General features: G+C 37.9%; 1 protein-coding gene across 1 annotated transcript in view; it reads left to right on the top strand.

Annotated features, from left to right (window-relative positions):
- Positions 1 to 25,704, top strand: part of FNDC3B (fibronectin type III domain containing 3B) — a 356,597-nt gene that overhangs the window by 165,559 nt on the left and 165,334 nt on the right. Inside the window, exon 4 of the mRNA XM_068987389.1 lies at positions 21,761 to 21,837. Coding sequence (XP_068843490.1) covers positions 21,761 to 21,837 — 77 coding nt within the window. The remainder of the gene's footprint in view (positions 1 to 21,760; positions 21,838 to 25,704) is intronic.

Genomic DNA, 25,704 nt, shown 5'->3' with positions numbered 1-25,704 from the left:
GGGCTGGAGAGGAAGAGGCTACTGCGGCTCTGGTGTGCTAGTGGTGATCCCAGCTGGTCCGTAGGGAGCTGAGCTGCCAGGCATTCTGAGACACGCCTCACGTCTCTCCCTCACACACTCACTCCGTCCTCTGGTAATCTTGTGAGGTTGGTGCTATTATCTTCTTTGTTTTATAGATGAGGAAATTGAGGGGTAGAGAGAAGTTTAGTAATTAATATGCATAGGATCACACAACTAGTAACTGGTGAAGCTTGGAATTGAATCTAGAAGAGTAGGCCCAGAGTTTCAGCTTATCGTTTCTTTATTTCTTATAGTGTATTTTGGAGAAGTGTGTAAAGTTAATTAAAATCTAGATACTAGGAAGCTGAGATCACTTCAGAAAGATAATGTGTTTTATAGGTAAAGGAATTTGCCCTTCTACATCTGTTTTTATCTCAGAGGGAAGTTCCATATTTAATTATTTGGAAGTTACTATAGATTGAATTACATTGTGGCTAATAGGTAGGTGGGTAGTAAATTTTGTTCAGCCCTTAATTGGCATTTTTATTTTAAATATGGAGGTAATGAGTCACTATCCAGTATCTTAGTATAAAATGAGAATGTTTATATATTCTTGTATGCTGTGTATGAAAAATATATAGAAATTATTCAGCCATCTATTTCTTTATGATGTGATGAGGGAAAGAGAAGGATAAGACTTGGAAAGAATGTTTTTAGACTAATTTTTACTACTGTAAGGTAATACGACTATTGGCAGCATAATGAATTTTTCTCAAGGGATTATAGGGCTGATTGAAATTGGCCAGTTTAAAATGAGTTTTTTCTTTAGGAATTATGTTTATTGCAACTCATGAATGCTATGTTGAGTAGTTACTGGTCATCTGAAAAGGTGTACCAAATGAAGAGGAAGTCATATGGCTTCTGAAAAGGAGTCAAAATAGTGCATGAATAATGTAAGGCAAGTTTTGTCATTCATTTCTAAGAGTCTGTCAAAAAGAGTTTGTTTAGAAGTATATTCTAGAGAGTATATTTCAGAAAATCAGTTATTAAAAAAATGTAGGTCATGCTGTATTGTGATGTTTTATGTGGTTTATAAACACTAATTAAAAATTTTGTGCGAATGTGTTGAGTACATGGAACCTATCCAGAAGTTTTAGAATTGCTCTAAAATGAGAATGTGTTCAAGTTCTTCTTTTGAGAGAGAAATTATGACCAAAACAGTAGCTCAGCTTTCTTCCTCTTCTGATTACTTCTTTTGTTTTGGCCTTCCTTGCCTTTGTTAATTTTACTTTATTTGACCTGAGTCTATTTTGCCTGTTTGGAATCTGTTTTTGAGGGGTTCACAAACTCCCCACAAAAGAGCTCGTTAGAGAGTGGTGACTTTACCTCTAGAGAATTCCCAGCCCTAACTTTCTGAATGACACCTGTGGTCACTACTTTAATATTCTGGCAGCTGCCATCTAGTAGTCTTCAGCAGTCTTTTCTGCTTGGTTTAGGATAAGTCTGTAAATTGCAGCTAAGACGTTAATTTGTGTGAAAACCTGGAGAAATTGGAAAACTTATTTGGTGTTACTTTTGCTTGATAGCCACTTGAATGTTGAAGTAGCATAACAATTTAGCACTTGCTTCCCAATCATTGAGAAAATCATTAAGAAACAGTGAATATCAAATGAAAAGTAGAATCTACAGGGGAAAAAAGCACCGTGTCAGATTTGGCTACTTTAATTTTTGTACATATGCTTCAGATTGTTAGGTTTCTGTTTGGTAAATTTTGATAGGCTAGACTCTCCCACATGTATTGAATCATTTTGTGAGTAGTGAATTTGGTAAAATTAGGACATTAAAAGATAACAAAATAAAACCTTATCAATAACACTGATTGTTTTTCCAGGGTCTTTAAAGAAAATATTTGCTTTTTAACTTCCTGGTAAATCTCATCTTGTAAAGTCCAGGTTAGGACCATACATTGGTACTTAAGATCTTCATCTTTATTTCTTCCTTTACTCTGGCTAACTTTAATAAGAATAGTGTGATGTGAGCACATGGGATGAAGAAAACACAGGGAGTGATGAAGCACAAATTAAAGGCATCTGGTATTTCTCCTAACTGCTGGAGAACAATAGTAGTCAGAACGTTAATTACTATGCAGTCATAGATTAGATCGGAGAAGGCAATGGCACCCCACTCCAATACTCTTGCCTGGAAAATGCTATGGGTGGAGGAGCCTGGTAGGCTGCAGTCCATGAGGTCGCTAAGAATCGGACACAACTGAGCGACTTCACTTTGACTTTTCACTTTCATGCGTTGGAGAAGGAAATGGCAGCTCACTCCAGTGTTCTTGCCTGGAGAATCCCAGGGACGGGGGAGCCTGGTGGGCTGCCGTCCCTGGGGTTGCACAGAGTCGGACACGACTGAAGTGACTTAGTGTAGCATAGTATAGCATAGATTAGATTGACACACTGTCCACTGTCAAAAGTGGCTTTTTCAAAACATGAATATGTGAATTTATTTTATGCCTCTCCCCATATAGCCTTCATCCGAAGGTGTGGGGAGTGGAAGTGGAGGGAAGCAGGTGGGAAGGAAATGGAGGAGATAGATTATAATATTTTTTTTTTAAGCAGAAAATGTTGTTTATTCCATTACAAGACTGAGACTAAGAGGAATTCAGGACTCTTTAAAACATGGGGAAAAGCAGTATTTTCATTATGTTGAGAATGAGTTTTAGGAACACATACATTTGTAAGACATGGCATTTTAATGCGAATCATATGTATTGCTGAGTCCATGGAATGACCAAACCTTCCTAACACTATTTGCTCGCAGACTGTCCAGAGATATAAAAGTTTTTTAAGTAAATTTTTTTTTTTTTACTTTGTTAAATAATTGCCCTGACAGTCCTGAACCAGTGGTTTTGAATACTTTCAGGATATGAGGAAGCTAGAGATGCATGGCTGTTCTCAGAAATCGTCTTCGGTGTTAGGTTAATGCATAGTGAAATTGCCAGTCCTTCTAGGGGACAGTTACCTGCTTTTTTCTGGGGAACTTTGAAGTTAACGGAGAAAGGAGAGGGGCAGAATACATTTATTTTAGCAAACTACTCTGTAATTATAATGTGGAAGATTTTGTGCAGGAAATGAGCTTTGATAGTTTCTGGGACATTAGACTTAAAGCTGGCTCTTATGATAAATCCAAATTGGGTTGTTAGTGGAAATTTTGTGATTGTGTTCACAAAGCTCTTAAACATCCATTGGACCATTGGATAGGTCTAAAGGTTGGGACCATGAATTTTCTAATTTCTTTAAGTTTCTTCTCAGACACGTCATGAATTCTAAGGGATGCATTTTGACTCCCATTTTAACACCCTTTGAATTGTCATGCATCTTTAAATGTCAATTAAAGGCAACATTTTTTTTCTTTGTTAGCAGCATATAAAATTTTGTTGTCTTATTGACAGTATCGTAGGCTTGGTAGAATATGATATTTATAAAAATATTCCCCTATACTACACACAATAACATGCATCATTTGTTTTTCTGCTTCTTACTCTGTTGGGCCATAGTCGAGATTCTAGACTTTGGACCACTAACAAATATAGATGAATTTAAATTTAATTTTTTGAATGAGTAATCCCTCTGGGAACCTCACTAGTTGAGAGATCTGTAAGTTGCTATAAGCCCATTCCAATATAGATACAATTGCTAACAGTCCTCATGAAAAACCTGCAGAGTGGCGTAAAATGAGAAAGCGAGTTCTTGAAAAAGGAAAATTTTGTTTTGTAAAATAACAAATTCAAATAGAATCAAGAATCTCTGAGAAAAACCTTTCCAGAATATTTCACAGATTATATTGGCACTTTCAAAATATTCATGAAATTTAGCAAAGTTGGAAAGTGGATACACGCCTTCGTAGGTTATAAGCTATTATTTTCATTCTTTTTCTTGGGTAGGGGTGCTGGTTAAGGAAGTGATGGAATAAAGGCCATCAAAATTGTTGATATTTTTCAGTAAAATGAATCACTATCAGATTGTTTCAGGGTTTAAGAAAACCTAAGTATTAATTTTTTCATAAGATTCTATATTTTTGTGTAGCATGCTTTCAAAAACACCTTTGTAGCGACATACAAAAAATGAAAAAATTTGCATGCAAATACCCAAAAGGGTGTAAAAGTTGAGAAGAATAAACAAAAGTTTTAGGGAAGAAAACATTCTCTTTTCTGGCTCAAGTGAGAGAAACATCAGCTGAGAAATTATCTGCTTTTTATCTACTGTGTTACCCATGTGTAGAATTGTTGTCATTCTTAATATACATATTCTTAAGAGAGTTGAAATTTTGCAGCTGATGTATTTGTATAAGATGGGATTGAAAATGAGAAAGTATCGATTATCGGATGTGTAATGCCTGTTCTGTTGGAAAAACCTTTGTGTTATAGATAATAAGACTACTTAATATGAAGTGGGCTTTGTTATAATTTCATTTGATAATACACTTAAAAAAACATAAACTATAATACCTAGATGATTTCACATAATATCATAAAAACTTATTCATAGCATATAAATGTGAAGATATAAATATTTAAGTAGTGACTATAATGCTGATTCTAATACTGGTGACCTGAATAACCTAGTACAATTTAAAATTAAAAAAACAAACAAACTATGAAATCATGGTCTCCCTCAGGTTTGAACTTGGCAGTACTCTGTTGTTCTGGTTTTGCCTGACTCCTGTAGTGGTTTGAGTTCCCAACTGCAGAGGCTCATGGGTCTCCAAAAGCATGGAAAATTTAGAGATTCATAGCTCAGTTGGTAAAGAATTCGCCTGCAATGTAGGAGACACCGGTTCGATTCCTGGATCAAGAAGATGCCCTGGAGAAAGGACAAGCTACCCCACTCCAGTATTCTTGGGCTTCCCTTGTGGCTCAGCTGCAGTGCAGATCTGGATTTGATCCCTGGGTTGGGAAGATATCTTGCAGAAGGGAAAGGCTACCCACTCCAGTATTCTGGCCTGGAGAATTTCATGGATTATATAGTCCACGGGATCGCAAAGAGTTGAACATGGCTGAGTGACTTTCACTTTCATCATTAGTGAGCTGGCCATGGTGTGGATGAGAGACTGCTAGGCTTACTTCTGCCTGAAATAGACTTGTTGACTGTAAATAGACTAGGGCAGTGATGATTCTCCACATCTTGTGCTTAGAGTGATAGAGTGTAATGTTTTTAGAACCTAAGTTTAAAAAAGGTCATTGACAAGATAGATTGTTAGGATGACCAATGGGGATGCAGTTAGAAGCCACATCACAGAAGGAGAGGGTAAAGAAATCCCAAATGGTTTTGTCTTTGGGAGGCCTGATGAGATTTAACTCCCTAAATATCTGAAGGATTGTTTTATGGGATTGAGATTACATTTAGTCTGTAACACTCTGAGGAACAGAATTCAGATTTCTGCTTATTAAAAGGGGGGAAAAAAACCATTATCAATTAAGATTTCTGAAAAATAATTTGCTGCATTTTGAGAAAGTGAATTCTATATTATGTAAAATATTCTGGCCACCTACAGAGATTTTGATCAGCAGTTCAAGCCTTAAGTTAGGAATTGAACTTAGTTCAGTTACTCGGTCCTGTCCAACTCTTGTAACCCCATGGACTGCAGCACGCCAGGCTTCCCTGTCCATCACCAACTCCTGGAGCTTGCTCAAACTCATGTTCATCAAGTCGGTGATGCCATCCAACCATCTCATCCTCTGTCATCTTTTCTCCTCCTGCCTTTAATTTTTCCCAGCATCAGGTTTTTTTCCAATGAGTCAGTTCTTTGTGTCAGGTGGCCAAAGTATTGGAGCTTCAGCTGGGGAATTGAACTGAATGACGTTTAAGATGGTTCCCACCCCTGAGGGAATTTTGATTCCGTGATCTTGGCTGTTGACTAAAAACAGTTACAAAGATTTTGTCAAATGTTTTCCCTGTTTATCTATTTTTAGGTGCATCGAGTTTCATATTAAACTATCACTGATGCCTGGTAATCATATAAATAAATGCAATATGTGTATAGAGTGCTTCTTTTATTTTTTAAATGATCTCAGTTCATTTTTTTTTAGGTTTATTTTATTCATTTATTTTTTTGGCTATACTGGGTCTTTGTTGCTGTGCATAGGCTTTCTCTAGTTGTGGCGAGTGGGGGCTACTCTGTGGTTGGGCTACACCGGCTTCTCATTTCGGTGGCTTTTCTTGTTGCAGCACATAGGCTTTTGGCGAGCAGGCTTCAGTAGTTGCAGCTTGCCAGCTCTAGAGCGCTGGCTCAGTAGCTGAAGTGCAAGGGTTCACTTGCCAGGCAGCATGTTGGATCTTCCCAGAGCAGGGATCGAACCCATGTACCCTGCATTGGCAGGCAGACTCTCAGCCACTGGACCACCAGGGAAGCCCTAGACTGCTTCTTAATTAGAGTGTTTATTATTTTGTGTTACATGAAATTCTGTGATTTTGTTGTTGCCAGAGGAGTATAATAATAGTTACTTTATTATGACTAAACTGGAGGAGTATTTTTAGCCAAATTATAGTCATCTTTGATATATATATTTAATTAAATACCCATTAATTGGATAAAATTTATGGAACTTGGCTGTCTTTTTTCCCCTCTTCACTTTTTTAAACATTGTGCTGAAATTAAGACTCAGCTAATTTGACTTAAATTAAGTACAAATGAGATGTGCTTCAAGGATCTTGGATGTGCTTACTCTTTTCTCTTACTCTTTTATTAATTTCATTTCATTCTTTCCAGGTTATTATTCATCTGACTGATTCATAGGACATCTGCATTAAAGCCAATGGGGTATATAGTTGAGGGATGAGGCAGGTCGAGCTGGTCAGCCTGTGAAAGGAAGCAGATTCTAGAGGTCTGGAAATCAACATTTTCAAAAGGCACCAGAGATTCTAATGTAATTCACATTTGGGGCTCATTTTTTTGTTCAGTCACTCAGTCGTGTCCAACTCTTTGTGACTCTATGGACTGCAGCAAGCCAGGCTTGCCTGTCCTTCACCATCTCCCAGAGTTTGCTCAAACTCATGTCCATTGAGTTGGTGATGCCATCCAACCATCTCATCTTCTGTTGTCCCCTTCCCCTTCTCCCTTCAATCTTTCCCAGCATCAGTGTCTTTTCAAATGAGTTAGCTCTTCCCATAAAGTGGCCAAATTATTAGAACTTCAGCCTCAGCATCAGCCCCTCCAATGAATATTCAGGATTGATTTCCTTTAGGATAGACTGATTTGATCTCCTTGCAGTCCGAGGGACTCTCAGGAGTCTTCAATACTACAATTCAAAAGCATCAGTTCTTCTGTGCTCAGCCTTCTTTATGGTCCAGCTCTCACAACCATGCATGACTACTAGAAAAACCATAGCTTTTAGGGATTGTCATCTAACCGTTCTCTTCTACAGTCTGCAAGGATAGGCCTAAATGACATCGATGCTACTGCTTTAGAAGGAAGCATGAAAATCATTAGGTTTCTTTTGGGTTACATTTGAGGCATTAACATGCACAGTTAAGTGACTTACCCAAGGCCTTATGGTGTGTTGAAGATCAGAGTTTTTAAAAATACCATTTGAAAGCTGAAATGAACCATTGACCAGCGTCTATATTACTATCATGTTTTTTTGAGTTGCTATTTTGAGTATCATATGTGTGCTCTGATCACAGACCTCCTAATGCATCACATTGAATTGGAAAACAATTCAGTAGAGATGAACTGGGACCATGTATTTTCTGGGTCTGGTTTTTCCACATGGTCTGATTTTCTCCTCAGCCCATCAGATTATTTCCTTCTTTTGTGTTTTTGTTTTTCCTTCTTCCTTCTGTATTCGCTATCTGTCTAGTTCCTTGTTTCTTTCTGGAGAATGTCAACTTGCTGCCCCCAAACCTTCTTTCTCCTTGTTATCCAATCTTCACTCTGTTCTAGCAATATATTGCCTAACAAACCTGACCTCATATCTGTGACCAAGAAAATTTTAATCAGATATATAACATTGTTTTACTCTTCTAAAAGTGAAGGTGATCACTTAGTAAGTATGAGGCTTAAGGTGTATCTCAGTAGAAGGTCTTCAGAGACTTGTGCATATGGGAGTTATTTTATAGGTGATATGATGGGGAAGAGAAGTCACAAAACAACGGTTTCTCAAAGGCAGTGATGGAGATGAAGAGTTTCACATCTTCTGATTCTCACAGTTTAATCTGAGTAGGGATGTCTGGACTGGAAGGGGTGTAATGTGAACATTTTGCCTTGAAGGGATTTATGAGTTGCTCATGCTTGTATATTGTGTATATTTGTGGTTATGTTGTTTAACCGTTGTTGGCAGTATAAGTGAAATTACTGTTTTTTGTTTTTCATTGAACATATTGATAATTGTGCATTTTCCTTTTCTTATCTATCCCTGTAGACCTAGTCTTGGCTATTCCTGATTGGCTGATAGTTGTGTGGATGAGAGAAGTTTAAAATTTATCCTTCTCTTGAAAAGCTTGCTTTTTTTTTTTTTTTTAAAGCTCATAAAGAACAGTGGTTAATCAGTTAGGAGTTCTTTCTGGTAATCTATTCCCCAAGCTTAGACTCTCTGTTTTCATTTGTCTCAGGCCCCTTTGTAAATGAAGAGTTGGTACTTGGAATTATGGCTTACTTAGGAAAATTTTTTGTTTGTGTTGAACCAGTGTGCCAGGACAAGAAGGCATCTATGCCATAAAGCAGTCGGCTGCCCCTCAAACAATAACTGTGTCAGCTCATTTTTATAGCTGAGAAAATAACCAGCCAGAGTGATCTTGGAGGTGTTTACTGACTGCCTTTGATCAGACTTCAAATAGGAGAGTCTAATCTATTTGTAGTTGTTATTTACTGTCAGTCTCAGCCTGCCCTTTGTTTTTCACGTACAAACAAAAGAGCAAATGCAACAAGCTGTGTAAACATATCTGGTCTATAGCAACTCTCACTTACTTTGTTGGCTTCCTCTGCATGGTTTAGGTAAGGTAGACATTACAACTATAAACTGAACTAGTCATCTCAAAGCCCATTATGAGGTCCCAGCCACTGGACAATTTAGAGGGTTTTCATTAGCAATCACAACACTTTTGTAAAATTAAGTTAATTTCAGAAGATTGCTGGTCTTCTGTTGAGAAGCAACTTCCAACCTGATGTGTGATTGTGAATGAGCAAATACAATAACCTTATAGACTGGAGGAAAAATGGCATCAGGTAGATAAACTGTAATTTGTGTTCTATGGATTAGTGTTTTGTTTTGTTTTTTCTATTTCCATAATAGCTATTAGTTTTCTTTAGCAGTTCTATGCCATGGATCCCAGACGTTTCTCTCTGTTTTTTTTGAGGTACATGAGTTAAAAGAACCAAGATTGTAAGCCATGTGGGGATGCTGTCAATAAAATGCCTTTAGAATGTTGTTAAAGGCTTTCTCTTATGGGAAGCTTGCTTTTGGTGGGGGATGGGTAGGGGTGGAGAGCAGAAGAGCCTGCCTTGAGGGCAATTAAAAGGGATCCTCTGTGGTTGACTTAAAACCTCATCAGAGCAATGGATACTTGAAATCCCCCCACCCCACCCCAAATATATTGTGTAATAATATGTTGGTAAAGCTATACATTATTATTTGTAATTCAGCTCTCAGGTGGGAGATGTTTAAATGTTCTTTGATTTCTAACAGATGGATAATGTAAAACAGCTCTTGAGAGGAATGCAGTCACATACTGTTGTCGGGTTAATGACTCAGTGCTATTTTCAAACTTGCCCCTCTACAGCATGACCTTGGAGTTGTAAGGAAGTGCAAATTTGCCCCTGAGTTCTTCAGAGTTATGAACTATTTGCTGTCCTGCCTTTTATTTGTTGTTCTGTCCTTTCCTGGAGAAACAGGCTTGTTGGTCAGCCAAATGGGGTGGGAATTGAGACCTGGGGAGGAAGAGTGGACTGTGTTTTACTCATCCCTGGGTCAAGAAGATCCCCTGGCAGAGGAAATGGCAACTCACTCCGCTGTTCTTGCCTAGAAAATCCCATGGACAAAGGAGCCTGGTGGGCTACAGTCCAGGGGGTCGCGAAGAGTCAGAACCCTTTCTGAGAGCAGAGAAGGCTTGTGCAAGAATGAAGGAGACCTGTTTAAAATACTCAGGGTCCCAGTGAATAAGGTCTGCCCCATTCCTGCTGGCACATTGCATAGTTTCCGTGTCTGCCATTGCCCTTCTAATGAATAATCTTTCTTCCAATTTTTTTCTCTACAAAATTAATAGACTTATTTCTTAAAAACATCAGTTTGCATTTTATTTCAGTACATTTAAAATGAAATTTTAAGTACTCTGCCCTAATAAATTTTTACCTTCACCAAGACTGTCTTGAAGGGTTCCACTGAACTTACACTCACCCATTCCAACTCAGTTTTTTTGGCAATTTCCTCTTGAATTAGTTATTAGCTGGAACACCAGTACTTGGGCAAAAGGGTCCTCATTTCCCTCAATAAGAAAATGTGATGGGCTTTCTGATGCCGTTGATGGACAGAGAGAAAACATGCAAGGAAAGATTTGCTTCAAAAGGCTTTGCAGTGAATGCTTTTTTTATGACTAATTTTGCTGTGAACTTTTGCAGAGACTTTTCTTTGTAAAATATCAGAAGCCCATTCTTGGTATTAATGAGTTGTGTTTGTATCATTCCTCAGAGCTTTGAAGTTTCTAAGGTCCTGGTTTAAGTATAAATAAGGAAATCCATGGATCATCTTCCATTAAAACCTGACATTAAAAATCAAAGACGGACTGAATCTTAGTGTTCATTTAGATAAGTTTAACTGGGAGGATGATACTGAATGTTTTCATCTGTGGACTGGGTAAGTTATATTCCAAGTTTGAATAGGATGAGAAAGTTTAGCATGAAAAGCAGGGCCCTAAGACCTCGGAAGGTCCAGTTTCAGCATCAGGCTGGATCTATGAACTCAGTGTCCTATGTCTTGGTTTGCCCAAAGATGAACCATTGGAACCATTTTTCATAGACCTACTGACTAATTCTTTAATCAGTTCTATTGCTGGACTAGATTCTTACCAAATGCTCACGCAGTTTGAGATGTCTGGGCCATGTGCCTGACTCCATGCCGAGTTACACAGTTATCTGTCAGAGGCATCTCAGGCCAGAAGCAGGATAGCTGCATTCTCGCCCTGCCCCCACCCCCCACCCTCACCCCCCGGCCACACTTCTTTGCACCTGTGCATTACTCATTCTGCATGCCATTCTCTCCATAATTACGAACAGAAATCCTTGTTCTCTTCAATGTCATTGTGTCCTTGGCATCCTGCTCAGGGTCTGGCAACTAGATCGGGTTCAGCAAAGGTTTGTTGAACAGAACAAAGCAGCAACCAGGATTTCTAAAGTCAGGAGTTGAAGGCTATATTCCCAGCTTCTCTCATGATATCTAATATCTTTAACAGTCTTAGAGCTTGTATTTCTGTAGCCCTGACTGTATTTATTTTTAAAACTTATTTTGTACTGGGGTATAGCCAAGTACCAATGTTGTGATAGTTTCAGGTGAACACATTTGTTGTTGTTTAGTTGCTAAGTTGTGACTTTCCGACTCCATGGACTGTAGCCTGCTGTCTGTGGGATTTCCCAGGCTAGAATACTGGAGTGGGTTGCCATTTCCTCCTCCTCCAGGGGGATCTTCCCCACCCAGGGATCTAACCCAGGTCTCCTGCATTGCAGGCTGATTCTTCACCGCTGAGCCACCGGGAGAGCCCCCAGCCACACATACACATGTATCCATTGTCCCACAAACTTCCCTCCCATCCAGTGTAGCCCTGAATTTAAATCAAGTTCTTTTTAAAACTGTGTTAGCCATCGTGCCTGTTGTGAATGGATTCACTAACTTCCTTTACCATTCATGCCAGTCACTGGGAGTTTTAAATATGCTCCTTCTACCCACCATGGATGATTATTGTCTAGCTCCAGTGCTCTTGGCCTCTAATAAAACAATTGCTGCTTGTTTATGTAGTAGTTAGTAACATTTCTGTTATAAAGTCTCCCTGTGTGGTGGTTAATCTCTTACAGAATCTCATACAATAAATGTTTATTGAATTGAATGTAATAAAATATAAACTAATACAAAAAAATCACTCTATAACCACTCAATAAGTATATAGATTTTGTTAACATTTAAGCCTTAAAAAAACTTGATAAAGTAGATAACTTGACTTTATTGAAACTAAGAAACGTTGGGATTGATGAAATTTAATCTGGTGTGAGATTAAACTGTCTACTCCTGATGTCCTTATAACAGCTAAGTAACAGAACAAGTTCAAAGAGGAATATTGGGAAAGAAAAAGTTGAATTCACAATGGGAAACATACTTAACTAATGTTGCACCTTCTTGTGTTTTGAATGGATAATTGTTAAGATGGTGGTATCCCATTATTTATGAGTTCTATCAGCAGCTCAGTTTTGTGAGTGGTTTACTTCAGGAAGACTTCAGCAGGAATATTTTAGTCACTGGGCAATTTGTTGTTATGGTCACTTGCTACCTTTAAGGACGATGCTGAGCCAGACTAGAAATTCTTGTAATAAAGCCAGTGTCAGAGAGAAGTAGAGGATTGACTTTCAGAAAACAAAGGCTGATCTTCTTATTTATAGAGTTGTCCAGACATTTAGAAAGTTAGACACCTGCAATTTTCTAAGGTTTCCTAGAAATTATGGAAAGATAACAGGTAGTTTTGGGAGAGGAAGGGCTAGTAATTAGGGATGGGAAAGTAGATTACTATGGCAAAGCAGCAATCTTTCCCTTTTAAAGAAATTTGTTCCTTGTTTTTTAATCATTATATTTCATGTATCTTGAATGCATTATTTTTTAAAAGGAGAATATTATTTTAAATCAATAAGATGGAAAAACATTTTTAGAGGAGAAAATGTGAAGGGCAAAACAAGTGACTCGCTCATTTGCGAGCTCATGTAACTCTTCATTTGTCTTTCTGTTATTGTTCAGTCGCTAAGTTGTGCCCAGCTTTTTGCAAGTCCAAGGACTGCAGTTTGCCAGGCTCCCCTGTCCTTCACTATCTCCTTGAGTTTGCTCAAACTCATGTCCATTGAGTCAGTGATGCCATCCAACCATCTCATCCTGTCACCCACTTCTCCTTTTGCCTTCAATCTTTCCCAGCATTAGAATCCTTTCCAGTGAGTTGGCTCTTCACATCAAGTGGCCAAAATATTGGAGCTTCAGCATCAGTCCTTCCAATGAATATTCAGGACTGATTTCCTTTAGGATTCACTAGTTTGATCCCCTTGCTGTCCAAGGGACTCTGAAGAATCTTCTCCAGCACCACAATTTGAAAGCATCAATTCTTAGGTGCTCAGCCTTTGTCATGGTCCAGCTCTCACATCCATACCTGACTACTGGAAGAGCCATCGCTTCGACTATGCAAACAACCTTTGCTGGCAAAGTGATGTCTCTGTTTCTTTTGTAGGCTGTCTAGGTTTGTCTTTCTGATAAATTCTCTGTTAACCTCTTTGTTCATATTGTATTTCTCTCCATGGCACAATGTTAAAGTTGTTTTTAAAATACCGTTATTTGATCAGGTACTATACTGGGCTCTGTATGCATCCTTACAACTCCCAGTCCTTGGAACAACCCTTGAGATTAGTTCTCGTTGCTTTATTTTATTTTATTTTATTTTACTGTAACTCAGAAAACTGCTGATCTGTCAGAGAGATTTTAAGTAACTTGCCCAGGGTCATGCTAGAAATTTGTAGAGCTCACAGTCAAGCCCAAGCCTCCCTAGCTCCAAGGGTTTTCTTCCTGCACTGCTCAGATTCTGCTCTTTGCAGTCTGTTCCCACTCTGGCAGGATGACTCAGGGAAGAAGTAGTTACAGATTGGAGAGACCAGTACATCTGAACCAGAGAGATGTGCAGTCTGTACCTGACTGTATATGAAAATTTCACCTTGAGAGAGAGAAAAAAAATGCCTTTGCAGCAACATTTTAAGAAACAGCAAAACTTAATCCCGAAGGAAACCACACTGAGCTAAAAACTATATAAAAACTGACTTCCAGACCCTATTGTTCCATCACCTGCCTGATGCTCAGCTTGCATCTGGGCCTCAGTTTCTTTACTTGTAAAACAGTGAGACCTCTCCCAAATCCTGAGGGTCTTCTAACAGCTCATTTTTGTAATCACTAACATGTTAATAGGATGATAATCATTTAAAATCTTGCTGAATTTAGACAGTGCCTGAAATGCATCCTTGTGTGCGTTTGTTTATATACCTGTACCCCGTAATTAGACTGTCAGTCCCTTGAGGACTGAAAATGCAGCTTACTGGTATTTTGCATAGCACAGTGTCTAGAAATAGCATCCTCCCCAAAATTAATGTACAAGTCATGAAATGTGCTCTAGGAGATCTGTGTTCAGTTGCTTTTTGGTAGTTTATTAGTAACCACAGTTTTACTATCTTATAGTTTTTTGGTTATGTACTCATCATGTAACATTAATTTAGAAAATGTAAATAATTATAAGGTGAAATTCATATAATATTAACATGAGCTATTATATAATATTAACTATTTTAATTCATTTGCATTTAGTGCATTTGCGGTGCTGGGCATTTACTTCTTTCTAGTTCTAAAACGTTTTCATCACCCCAAAAGGAAATGCTTCCATCTTTTAAGCAGTTAATGTCCCAAATCATTCCCACTGCTCAGCCATCAGAAATTACAGATCTGAATTTTGTCTCTGATTTATTTATTCTGGATATTTTATGTACATGGAATCACACAGTATGTGACCTTTTGTGTCTGGCTTCTTTTACTTAGTTTAATATTTTCAACCTTCTAGCATCTATCAGTACTTAGTACTTCATTTATGACTGAGTACTATTCCCATGTGTATATTATATCAGATTGTATTTACCCATTTTTCCCCAAATGGACATTTTGGCTCTTTGTACCATTTGACGGTTGTGAATAGTACTGCGGTGAGCGTGTGTTTGTGTATTTGTTTGAGTCCCAGTTTCCCATCCTTCTGGGTATATTTTACCTAGAAATCATATTGATGGGCCATATAGTACTTTTCTGTTTAGCTTTTTGAGGAAGAGCCAAACTGATTTCCACAGCAGCTGCACCGTTTTACATGACTACCAGCAGTTTGTACAAGGGTTCCACTTTTTCGACATCCACACCAACACTTGCTTTCCATTTTTCTGGGAATAGCTGTTACAGGAGTTTGAAGTGGTGCCTCATTGTGGTTTTGTTTCCCTAATGACTAATGAGGTGGTGAGCATCTTCTCATATTTGCTGGCTCTGTGTCTTCTTTGGGAAAATGACTGTTTAAGCCCTTTACCCATTTTAAAAACTGGGTTGTCTTTTTGTTGAGTTGTGAGAATTATTTATATATTTGGGATACTAGTTCCTTATTAGATACAGAATTTGTAAGTATGTTTTGCCTGTCTTATAGGTTGTCTTTTCACTTTGTTACTACTCTCCTTTGCATGAGGTTTGTAGTTATTACAAAGTCCTCTTGTTTTTTCTTGTGTTGCTTGTAGTTTTGGTGTCACATCTAAGAATCCATTGCCAAATGTAACATTATGAAAATATAGCCATGTTTTCTTCTAAGGGTTTATGGTTTTAGCTTTTATATTTGGGTCTAACTTTTGTATATATCAAGTAGAAGTCCAAGTTGATTCTTTGAGTCTGTTTGAGGCCTCTTGGAGTTTCATATGAATTTAAGGATTTGCTTTTCCATGTCTGCCAAAAAGACTTGGAATTTTGATAGAGATTACATTGACTTGGCTTCCCTGGTAGCTCAGCTGGTAAAGAATCTGCCTGCAATGTTTGAGACCCTGGTTAGATTCCTGGGTTGGGAAGATCCCCTGGAGAAGGGATAGGCTACCCATTCTAGTATTCTGGGGCTTCCCTTGTGGTTCACAGCTGGTAAAGAATCCGCCTGCAGTGCTGGAGACCTGCGTTCGATCCCTGGACTGGGAAGATCCTCTGGAGAAGGGATTGACTATAGATCACTTTGACCAGTGTTGCCATCTTAATAATACTGACTTCCATTCCATGTCTTTGTTTAGGTGTTCTTGGGTTCCACTTCTTTAGGTCTTCTTTACTTTCTTTCAGCAGTGTTTTGTAATTTAGGTGCAGAAGGCTTTCACCTCCTTGTTTAAATTTATTCTTAGGTATTTTATTCTTTTGGATATTGCTGTAAATAGAATTATGTTCTTAATTTCCTTTTCAGATTGTTCATTTCTGGTGCATAGAAACATAATTGACTTGTCTGTTGCTCTTGTACCTTGTAAATTTATTGAGCTCTTTTTAAAAATCTAATAGTGTTTTGTTTATGGAATCTTTGGGACTTTCTATATATAGGATAATGTCATCTGCGAACATGGTTTTACTTCTTCCTTTCCAGTTTGGATGCTTTTTCTTTTTCTCCCAGTTGCTAGCTAGGACTTCTGGTTACAATGTTGATAGTGATGTTGAAGGTGGGCATCCTTCTCTTGTTCCTGATGTTAGGGTGAAAGCTTTAGTTTTTTAACCATTGAGTGTGATGTTTGCTGTGTATGCTCATTGTCTTTTAACCAACTTGAGAACTTGTTAGAAACTCTTAACTCTTAGGATCCACCCCATATCTTCTGATTCTGAAACTACAGGAAGTGGAATTTAGTCATCTGGATTTTCAGAAACCCTCTGGATGATTTTGATGTGTACTAAAGTTTAAGAACCACTGCACTAGAGTTTAAGCTTAGGTTAGGACCTGTGTTTTATCTTTGTATTCCTTTCAGTCCTCTTATGGGATTAATTAGTGTTGAATAACTTAAACAACAACAACAGTGTCCCCAAAGTGCCTACATAATCTGTTAACTTGTCTGCATGTCTCAAATCAGCATAAGTAACTGGTGAGTCATTATTAGACAATCACAAGATTCACCAGAAGACCTCACATTTTGTATTTAGTCTTAGACCCATGCATGGCAAACAGCACAGTGCACTTTTATTTAGGCTGTTTGTCTTGGTAATTGCTTTCGCCATAATTATCTGGTTACCTACTAGCTGTGGTCTTATCCTTATGACTACTTCAGCCAGCAGGAAATTCTCTCTTGGCTATTTGGAAAGATCTGGAGGCTTTTGTTTTTGTTTTTAATAGGGCGTATTGAATTTCATCACATCCCGGTTTTGCCCCTGTTTTATTTTTCTTGTTAGTTTCCCTTCATCTTGCTGTGCTGTGCCCTCAGTCCTCTTATATCCTTTCCCCCTCTTTCATTCTTCTTGAACAAGATAATATTTTAAGTTAATAAGCTAAGAATGTAATCTAGTGCTACTAATGGCTATTGTTGAAACTAGCCATTTGGGCACACAGGTACCAGTTTATATACAAATACAGTAATAACATTCTATTTATTCACCAGTTGTTTACCTACTGGTGAATATTCAGCTCATAAAAATACCATACATTTTCAAAATGGCAAAATTGTGATATAATTATTTATAGCTGGTCTATTTCTGAGACTGGTTTAATGATAATTGACACCCTGGATTTCCCATTTTCCACCACTTCTAGGTGTCTGAACCTCATTTGCACATCCTCCTCCAGTCAAGAGTCAGTCTAGTTAACTCTTCTCTCAGGACAGGTGAATATTCTGAGTATATTAATAGTATCAGAGCCAGGAGTATCTCCATGTGGGAGCTGTGTGGGATCACCAGTAGCAGGGAAGAAACATGAAGTGAAGTAGAATGGGCTTACAGCCTTGGTGGGGGCATAGCTCCATGAGCTGTGTGTGGCCCTAAAAATACAACATTGCTGGACTTCCCTTCAGTCTCTTTGATATGAGAATAAATTTGTAGGATCATTGTATGAATTAATACTGGTTGAATAATTAAGCTACTCTCCAACCTTTCCTGTTCACAGTTTGTTATAAGTAAATGAAAAATCAATTCACTAACAAATGCTAACAGACTTTTAAGATGTTAGACCATGTACATGAATATTGCAGTTAAAATTTTTAATGACTATAAATGGATCATAGTTCTTATTTGCATGTCACATCTTGTTCAGTGAAAAAAGCTGAGGTAGGGGTGGGGAGGGCAGGTCTTGACTCTTGAAGTCACAGCCTAAAAGCTGAAATAGATCAAATTTCCCAAGACAGTTTTTCATGGAATTACTTGACTTTTAGCTAACATTCTAATTCCAGTTCTAGAAATTGTACACGTGACATCTTTTATCTGTCTGTGGAAGAGTTCATGTGTTCTCTAGGTGAGCTTCTTAGTTAGTTTCTCAAAAAAAAAAAAAAAAAATCAGTATTTTGGAGGTATGTGTTTAGATTCAAATTATTTCATCTATGTGTATGTATATTTGTGTAGACCTACCTTTATGTACCAAGAATGTTTAAATAAAGAGGGTTCAAGCTATCTTAAGTGATTAAAATTTTTTTCTCAAGTTTAATAGATCAATGATTTCCCAATGCAGTCAAAGAGGAAATTTGTTTGGGAGACTGTGTGGCTTTTCTCCCTGCCTCACATATCCTGTGTTGGTGGTTTGAATAAGAAGAGAACCATTTTCCATTGTATTCTCATAGCTATATCCTCTAAATCTTGTGTCATGAGATCACCAATTAAAAAAATCGAAAGGTATCTAGTAATTCTAAAAGTTTAGGAAGAGAAGTTTGTGTTTTAATTAGGGAAGAATTATAATAGTATAGGAGGTTCTCAAACACAAACAGTTGAGCAGAAGCACTTAAACTCACTGATTGGGAGATAAGTATTTAGGAAGACAGTGACTTTTCTCATACCACCACTGTGCAAAGGGTTTTTATTTTGAAACTCCTGAATGCCTGAGGGTCCAATGGTTTATTTCAGAAAGGAGTGAAATCTTAAGGTTCCAAGGCAGAGCTGAGTTTCAGAAACCATTACTGTATATTTTGCAATGCTTTTTAAAAGGGTTTTGATGACAGTGACAAGAGGAAGGGGGAACAAGCATGTTAAAGTCATTTGGCTACTTTTGAAATCAAGGCCAGGAAGAAAACATTTTCTGGCTGTAAATCACTGACTGGTCCTACATTCTTTAAAGCATTTTATACAAATGACTTTAACAGTTTTAGGGGTCTTGCCTGGGGTTAAGAGACTGTTTGTCTGGTATACAGTTTGGTGATTAAAAAGTAGTACTTTATTGAGGTGGTAGCATTTCTGTTCACACTCCATACTGTCAACTATTTGATATTTATCTGTTGAGGAAGTTTTTGCTGTTAAGTCAGTGTCGTACAGAGTATATGCGTGTTGATTTTATGTGTTGCAGGGACACGCATCTAAAAAAAAAAAATAGTGCTTAAAATGTAATTGTAATGAAAGAACAGGAGAAAACAAAAAGCTATAAATAAAAGAAGAAATTGTAAAGATTGCTAACATTTTGATGAGTGATTATTGTGCCATGCACTGCCCTAAGTGCTTTTGCATGAATTCAGTCAGTTCAGTTCAGTCGCTTAGTCGTGTCCAACTCTTTGCGACCCCACGCACGAACCGCAGCATGCCAGGCCTCCCTGTCCATCACCGACTCCTGGAGTCTACCCAAACCCATGTCCATTGAGTTGGTGATGCCATCCACCCATCTCATCCTCCGTCGTCCCCTTCTCCTCCTGCCCTCAATCTTTCCCAGCATTAGGGTCTTTTCAAATGAGTCAGCTCTTCGCATCAAGTGGCCAAAGTATTGGAGTTTCAGCTTCAACATCAGTCCTTCCGATGAACACCCAGGACTGATCTCCTTTAGGGTTTAACCTTTAAATCCAGTCCTGTGGGGTAGGAATTGTGGTGGCTCAGATGGTAAAGGATCTGCCTATAATTCAGGAGACCCGGGTTCAATTCCTGGGTCAGGAAGTTCCCCTGCAGAAGGAAATGGCAACGCACTCCACTATTCTTGCCTGGAGAATTCCATGGACAGAGAAGGCCGGTGGACTGCAGTCCATGGGGTCACAAAGAGTTGGACACAACTGAGCGACTAACACTCGATAAGTGAGGCTCAGAGAGGCTAAGTGAATTGTTCAAGGTTACAAACCCAGTGTGAATAGTGAGCTGGTAAATGAAACTAGACAGCGGGTGTGTTTGTAATGCCTGTTTATAGATCTGAGTTCATTGACCCTTGGATTTCAAGGATAGTACTCAGGCTAAGGGTAAAATAGTCATTTATGATTTTCTAAGTGAATCAATTAAAATAAAAATATAGAGTAAATACCTTAATGGCTATGGCAAAAATGCTAAAGCTGATAAGGATGAATTTGGAAAGTGTCTTCAGTGACAGGTGAATGCATTAGTTTGATTCATACTTAAAAATACCTTGGGGTCCTGGAATTATCCTTTCTTATGCCATTGCCATCCTTTGCTTTAACTGATGACCAGTGTGTGTCAGTGTAAGAGACTGCTGTGCTATTTTGTACGTATTTAGATTATCAGATAGATGGTTCAGAGCTTTGGCACATTGTACATGAAGTTTCAGTGACTCTACTCATATGGAATGTTACATGAGTATTGGAATCTTTTCTGCCCTTCTTCTTTGTATTTTTCCTATATGTGCAGACCTTTTGATGGGCACCCTGACATGCCTGTTCCTCCACACTTTTCCTGAGAAGTAGTTCTAACAGTGGATTGAACTGTGAGGTGAAAGGTGTATTGTACTTATATGTAAATACAGCACTGGGTGGCAGGGTCTATCTTCTTTTGCCAAGAAAAGTGTTGTATTTTTCTTTGTTTTTGTTACAGCAGGGCAATTTTCATTGCCAGCGGCACAACACACATGAGGAGAAAGCAAATAAACAATACAGGGCACTTGGAGCCAGGAAGTCACATCTCAGACTTGAAATATGGCTTTGGATTGACGTTTGGGATATGGGTTGCTAAATAGGGGAGCCACCTATCAAACTGAAAGCCTGTAACCTGAGGTCGTACTCTTCCAGGGAAACTATTTCGTCACAGAATCTTTGGAAGGGTGTCAGAAATTGATTTTGATGTTATGACAGTTAGTTTCCTTGTAATTAAATATTTAACTCAAACTATGTCTTAGGTAATTGATGATCGCTTTGCCTTTGATTGTTTGCCTTAGACATGCCATTAACATTTGTAGAATTTAATATTTTGAAAACTAATCTTTTGTTAATTAAATGCTTTAGTCTGAAATAATCCAATTAAATTTTGTATGAGTATTGCTAGTAGTAGTAGTGCCTAGTTTTAAACATGGTCTATTTTTACTCCCTTCCTTATCAGAGATGTCAAATTCAGTGGGCTTGGAGTATTTTAAAGGTTTCTTCTATGTCAAATTAATAGCGTGTTACAGTAGCTTACTGAAAACAATAATCAAAATAAAAATTTTAAACCCAAAGCTTTTTTAAAGCAGAAGAGGTAAACTTATTTAAAAATTTACTTGCTTAAGCATGTATTAATAGTACATTCTTTTAAAGGTAAAAAAGGAAATTTTTTTGCCCCTCTTTGTTAGAATACTCTTATCTGCACAGCTTTAGTTTATGGAATTTGAGGCTTTGGGAATCATTAAATCTTTATAAAGATATTCATAGCGGTTTCCCTCCTTCCCAGCCCCTTGACTTATGCAACTGGAGAATTCCTTTTCATCCATTTCAGATCTAAGGCACGAGATACCAACTATTGAAGAGGAAATAGTCAAAATAATTCTCTTCAGTTTTGATAATATTTAAACATACCAGAGATTGTTTTGAATAATGTATATTTCTTCAGCTGTTAATATCTTACTCCTCCCTCTTTTAGGACCTGCTGAAGTTCCCATGATGTCACCCAATGGATCCATTCCTCCCATCCATGTGCCTCCAGGTTATATTTCACAGGTAAACCATTTAATAGACTTCTCTACTCACTGTTGGCCCTGTCACTTCAAAAAAATATATGGCTTCAAAAACTCATCCTAGGATTAATTTAGTTAGGATACTGCTGGAGTTGTGGGATGATTTTGTTTTTGTTTGTTTGGGCTTTTAATTTTTTTGTGTGTGGACTTGGGCACCACAAGGCCCTTCTTGATTCTTGCTGCTTGCCCGAAAGTCAGTTGAAGGCAAACACAGTAGGGTTAGGAGGCCGCCTTCCATCGAGGTGGGTTTCACCCTCGACCATCTGATAGTGGTTTCTTCATAAAGTCTACTGCCGTAGAGACTTCCCTGGTGGCTTAGACGGTAAAGCGTCTGTCTACAATGCAGGAGACCTGGGTTCGATCCCTGGGTTGGGAAGATCCCTTGGAGAAGGAAATGGCAATCTACTCCAGTACTATTACTTGGAAAATCCCATGGACAGAGGAGCCTGGTAGGCTACAGTCCAAGGGGTTGCAGAGTCAGACATGACTGAGCGACTTCACTTTCACCATGATTTGCTAGTTGTGGGGGAAGCGTAGATTGAATTAGCAAAAATATTAAAGGAGACATAGTTAACTTCAACAGGGTCCATGCTTTGTTCTGGTGTCCTAATTTCTCTGTAATGTGACACAACTTGGTCTTGGTGAATTACAAATATAATGTGAGAACTTGGCTGTTTGTACTTAAATTTCTCTGAAGTTGGATTATTTAAGTTAAAAAAAAAAAAAAAGAACAGTAGTTTAAAAAGAAGTGGCAATTTCAGAGGTATGTTGGAAGGATTTTTTTAAAAAGATAAAGTTATACCTCTATACCTGGATAAGGTTTAAGGTCTTCAGGCTGCCTGGAATGCGGATGTCTGGGTATAGTTGAGTTTTTGTCCTCTCTCCTAGGACAATACGAGCTCCTCTCTGCACTACTTCCTCCCCTGAATACGTAACTAACCAAGTCTCTCCACTTTTTATCTTTGTTTTCTTTTTTTTTCTGATTATGAAGGCATCTTATATTCATTGGCAAAATCCCTGAAAAGACAAAGAAGTGTATAAAAAAATATTTGTAAGTTTAACACCCACAGGAGACAATAATCTTTATATTAACATTTTATGGATTATAGTCTTCCAGATTTTTTTTCTTTCTCTCTCTGTCTGCTTTTAAAGTAGATCAAAATTCTGTAATTTTCAGTTTTAATGATTTTGCTAGGGTGAAAAAATTGGCAGCTACATAGGAAAATTGCTGAAGTTCAGGCAGGAATCAAAGAAGATTTATCCTTCTCTGATGTAAAAATTCACCCTTTTCTTCACTTTCTAAGACATAGTTTAGCTACTATAATTTCATTTTTTCCATCCCTACTTTTTTTTATACAAGTCAATTTGACATCTGTTTGTTTTTTCCTTTGAGTAGGCAGAATATTGGCCTGTCTTTGCTCTGTTGCAAATAAATGGCTTGTTTTACACAAGTCTTTGTAAATAAGGACCACTGAAAGGAGAAAAGGGTGCAGAGCAGGCCCTTGCACCCGGACCCAGGATGACGGGTCACATTCACGTCACCAGTCAATTAACAGAAAAGAACAAGGAATGTAGAATTCTATTATGTCTCCCACTCATTTATTTTGAGGAAGTGTTTCATTCCTGTGAAACAGAGTACAGTTCTCACCATTGTGATGGTTGAAATAACACCTCCTTTTATGCTAAAGACCCATTTAAGGAATACCAGTAAAAAATTCTGGTGGAGGGAAGCTGTAATGTGCTTTCTCTTGCTAGTGGTGTTGCTGTGATTTTACTAACTGCCAAACATTTATTAGGTTTCATAGGGAAAATAGAGAATTTTAGACCATGGTGTATTTCTGATTCTGAAAAACTTTGATAGAAAATGTAAGTAAAAAGAGGAAAAGCAGAGCTATAAACTTACTTTCATAAAACTGATGATGGAAGTGTGGTGAGACACTTTCTCAATTTAGAGTTATGGCAGTGTGTGCTCCGACATATTGGAAGAATAGTAAAAATGGAATAGTTTGGATTCTGAATTGAAAAAGAGCAAGAATACTTCAATATAAAATAAAAATTTTAAATAAAGTTGATGGAAATATTAAAAAAAAAAGAAAAGAAAAAACACAAGAAACAGCCTGTAAGGCATGTGTTCAGTTTCATTTAGATTGGGCTATCTGAACAGAAGATGGGCCCAGAGTTAAGTGATCCTCAGTGGTAAGCATTATAATGTTAATAATATCAGACAGTGAAGTGTCTAAGTAAAAGAAATTATTACAGTGAAGAAAATTGAGAGCCTGAAGCACAAAGAAGATATACGGTCTCTTCCTTAAGGCTGACCCTATACAGACTTCAAAGAAATGAAGAGGGTTGGCGCCAAGTATAAAACATCTTTGACTTGTCAAGAAGCAGAATGTCTTTTTGTTATTCAGTTGTGAGGAGAAAGCATCACTTAGAAAAAAATCCCCCTCCTGGCTAGACATACATAAGAATGCCCCATACTAGTCTGTCACTATCCAATACAATTTTACTTCTTAACCCCACAGTCCTTTTCCTCAATCACATGTGGCTTCCTTGTTCAGATCTAGACTTGGATGTACGTTGCATAGAAGTAAAATTAAAGCTCTTTGGTTTATGAATTCTTCATATTCAACACTGCCCTCCTTTTGAGAATCGCCTTTACCTGTTGTCCCATATTGCTACCACCTTAAACTTCTCTCCCCTGGCCTTTTCTCAACTACATCCTTTTGTCCCCACTATTTCTCTCTTCTTCAAGAACTCAAGAGCCCTTCTTTGTCTGACAGTTCAGTCATTCTTCTATTCAAATGCCCCTCCTCATTGTGACCCTTTTAGAACCTCCAACACAGAGATGGTGGTTTTGTTTTATTTTTTCAGCATCTTTGGTACTTTCTCTGCATCTCTGTCATGAAACACAATACATTTTATAACCATCCCCAAGAATCTTGGTGCCTCATTGGGATTATATCTGAGAATCTAGAGTTCTGCCTGGTATGTAGTAGGTACTTGATAAGTGCTTTGAAATGTAAGTGATTGGCCAAGCTGAAATAAGGTAAATATAGGATAGAGTAGAGTAATAAAACACCTGATAGCTGGGAAATTGACAAGCTCATAGTGATGTTTACCTACAAGTAATGAAAAGCTCTGAATGTGGACTTAAGAGACAGGAATGCAAAGATAATTTGGTAGAGGAAGAAATAGTGTCCTTAACAACAGCATGGGCACAACTGGTTATCCAAATGCAAAAAAATGAATTTGGACCTCTACCTCACATCATATACAAAAATTAACTCAAAATGGATTATGGATATAAGTGTAAGAGCTAAAACTACATAGCTCTAGGAGTAAAATTTTATAACCTTGGGTAGGCAATGGATTCTTAGATATGACACCAAAAGCACAAGAGATAAATTTGACTTCATCTAGATTAAGACTTTTTATGCTTTCAGGGTCACCGTCAATAAAATGAAAAGAGAGCTCATAAATTGGGAGAAAAAATATGCAAATCATATATTTTAGAAGAGACATGTACCTACAGCATACCAGGAAATCTTACAGCTCAGGAATAAAAAGATAAAAACCCCAGTTTAAATGTAGACAAAGGATCAGAACAGACGTTTCTCCAAAAGCACTGTACAGGTGGCCAAGTAGTACATTGAAAGATGGTGGACACCAGTAACCATCAGGGAAATGCATCAAAACCACAGTGCAATATACTTCACAGACACTGCGATGTCTTTAGTCTGAGAGGCAAGTAATAACAAGTGTTGGTAACAATGTGGAACACTTGGAACCCTCACACACTGCCTGTAATAATGTAAAATAGTACAGCTGCTTTGGAAGATATCCTGGC

The sequence above is a fragment of the Capricornis sumatraensis genome, chromosome 1 (assembly GCF_032405125.1).
Source record: "Capricornis sumatraensis isolate serow.1 chromosome 1, serow.2, whole genome shotgun sequence".
In the NCBI taxonomy this organism is placed as follows: Eukaryota; Metazoa; Chordata; class Mammalia; order Artiodactyla; family Bovidae; genus Capricornis; species Capricornis sumatraensis.
The sequence above is the reverse complement of the archived record's forward strand: the minus strand, read 5'-3'. Positions and strand labels throughout refer to the sequence as shown.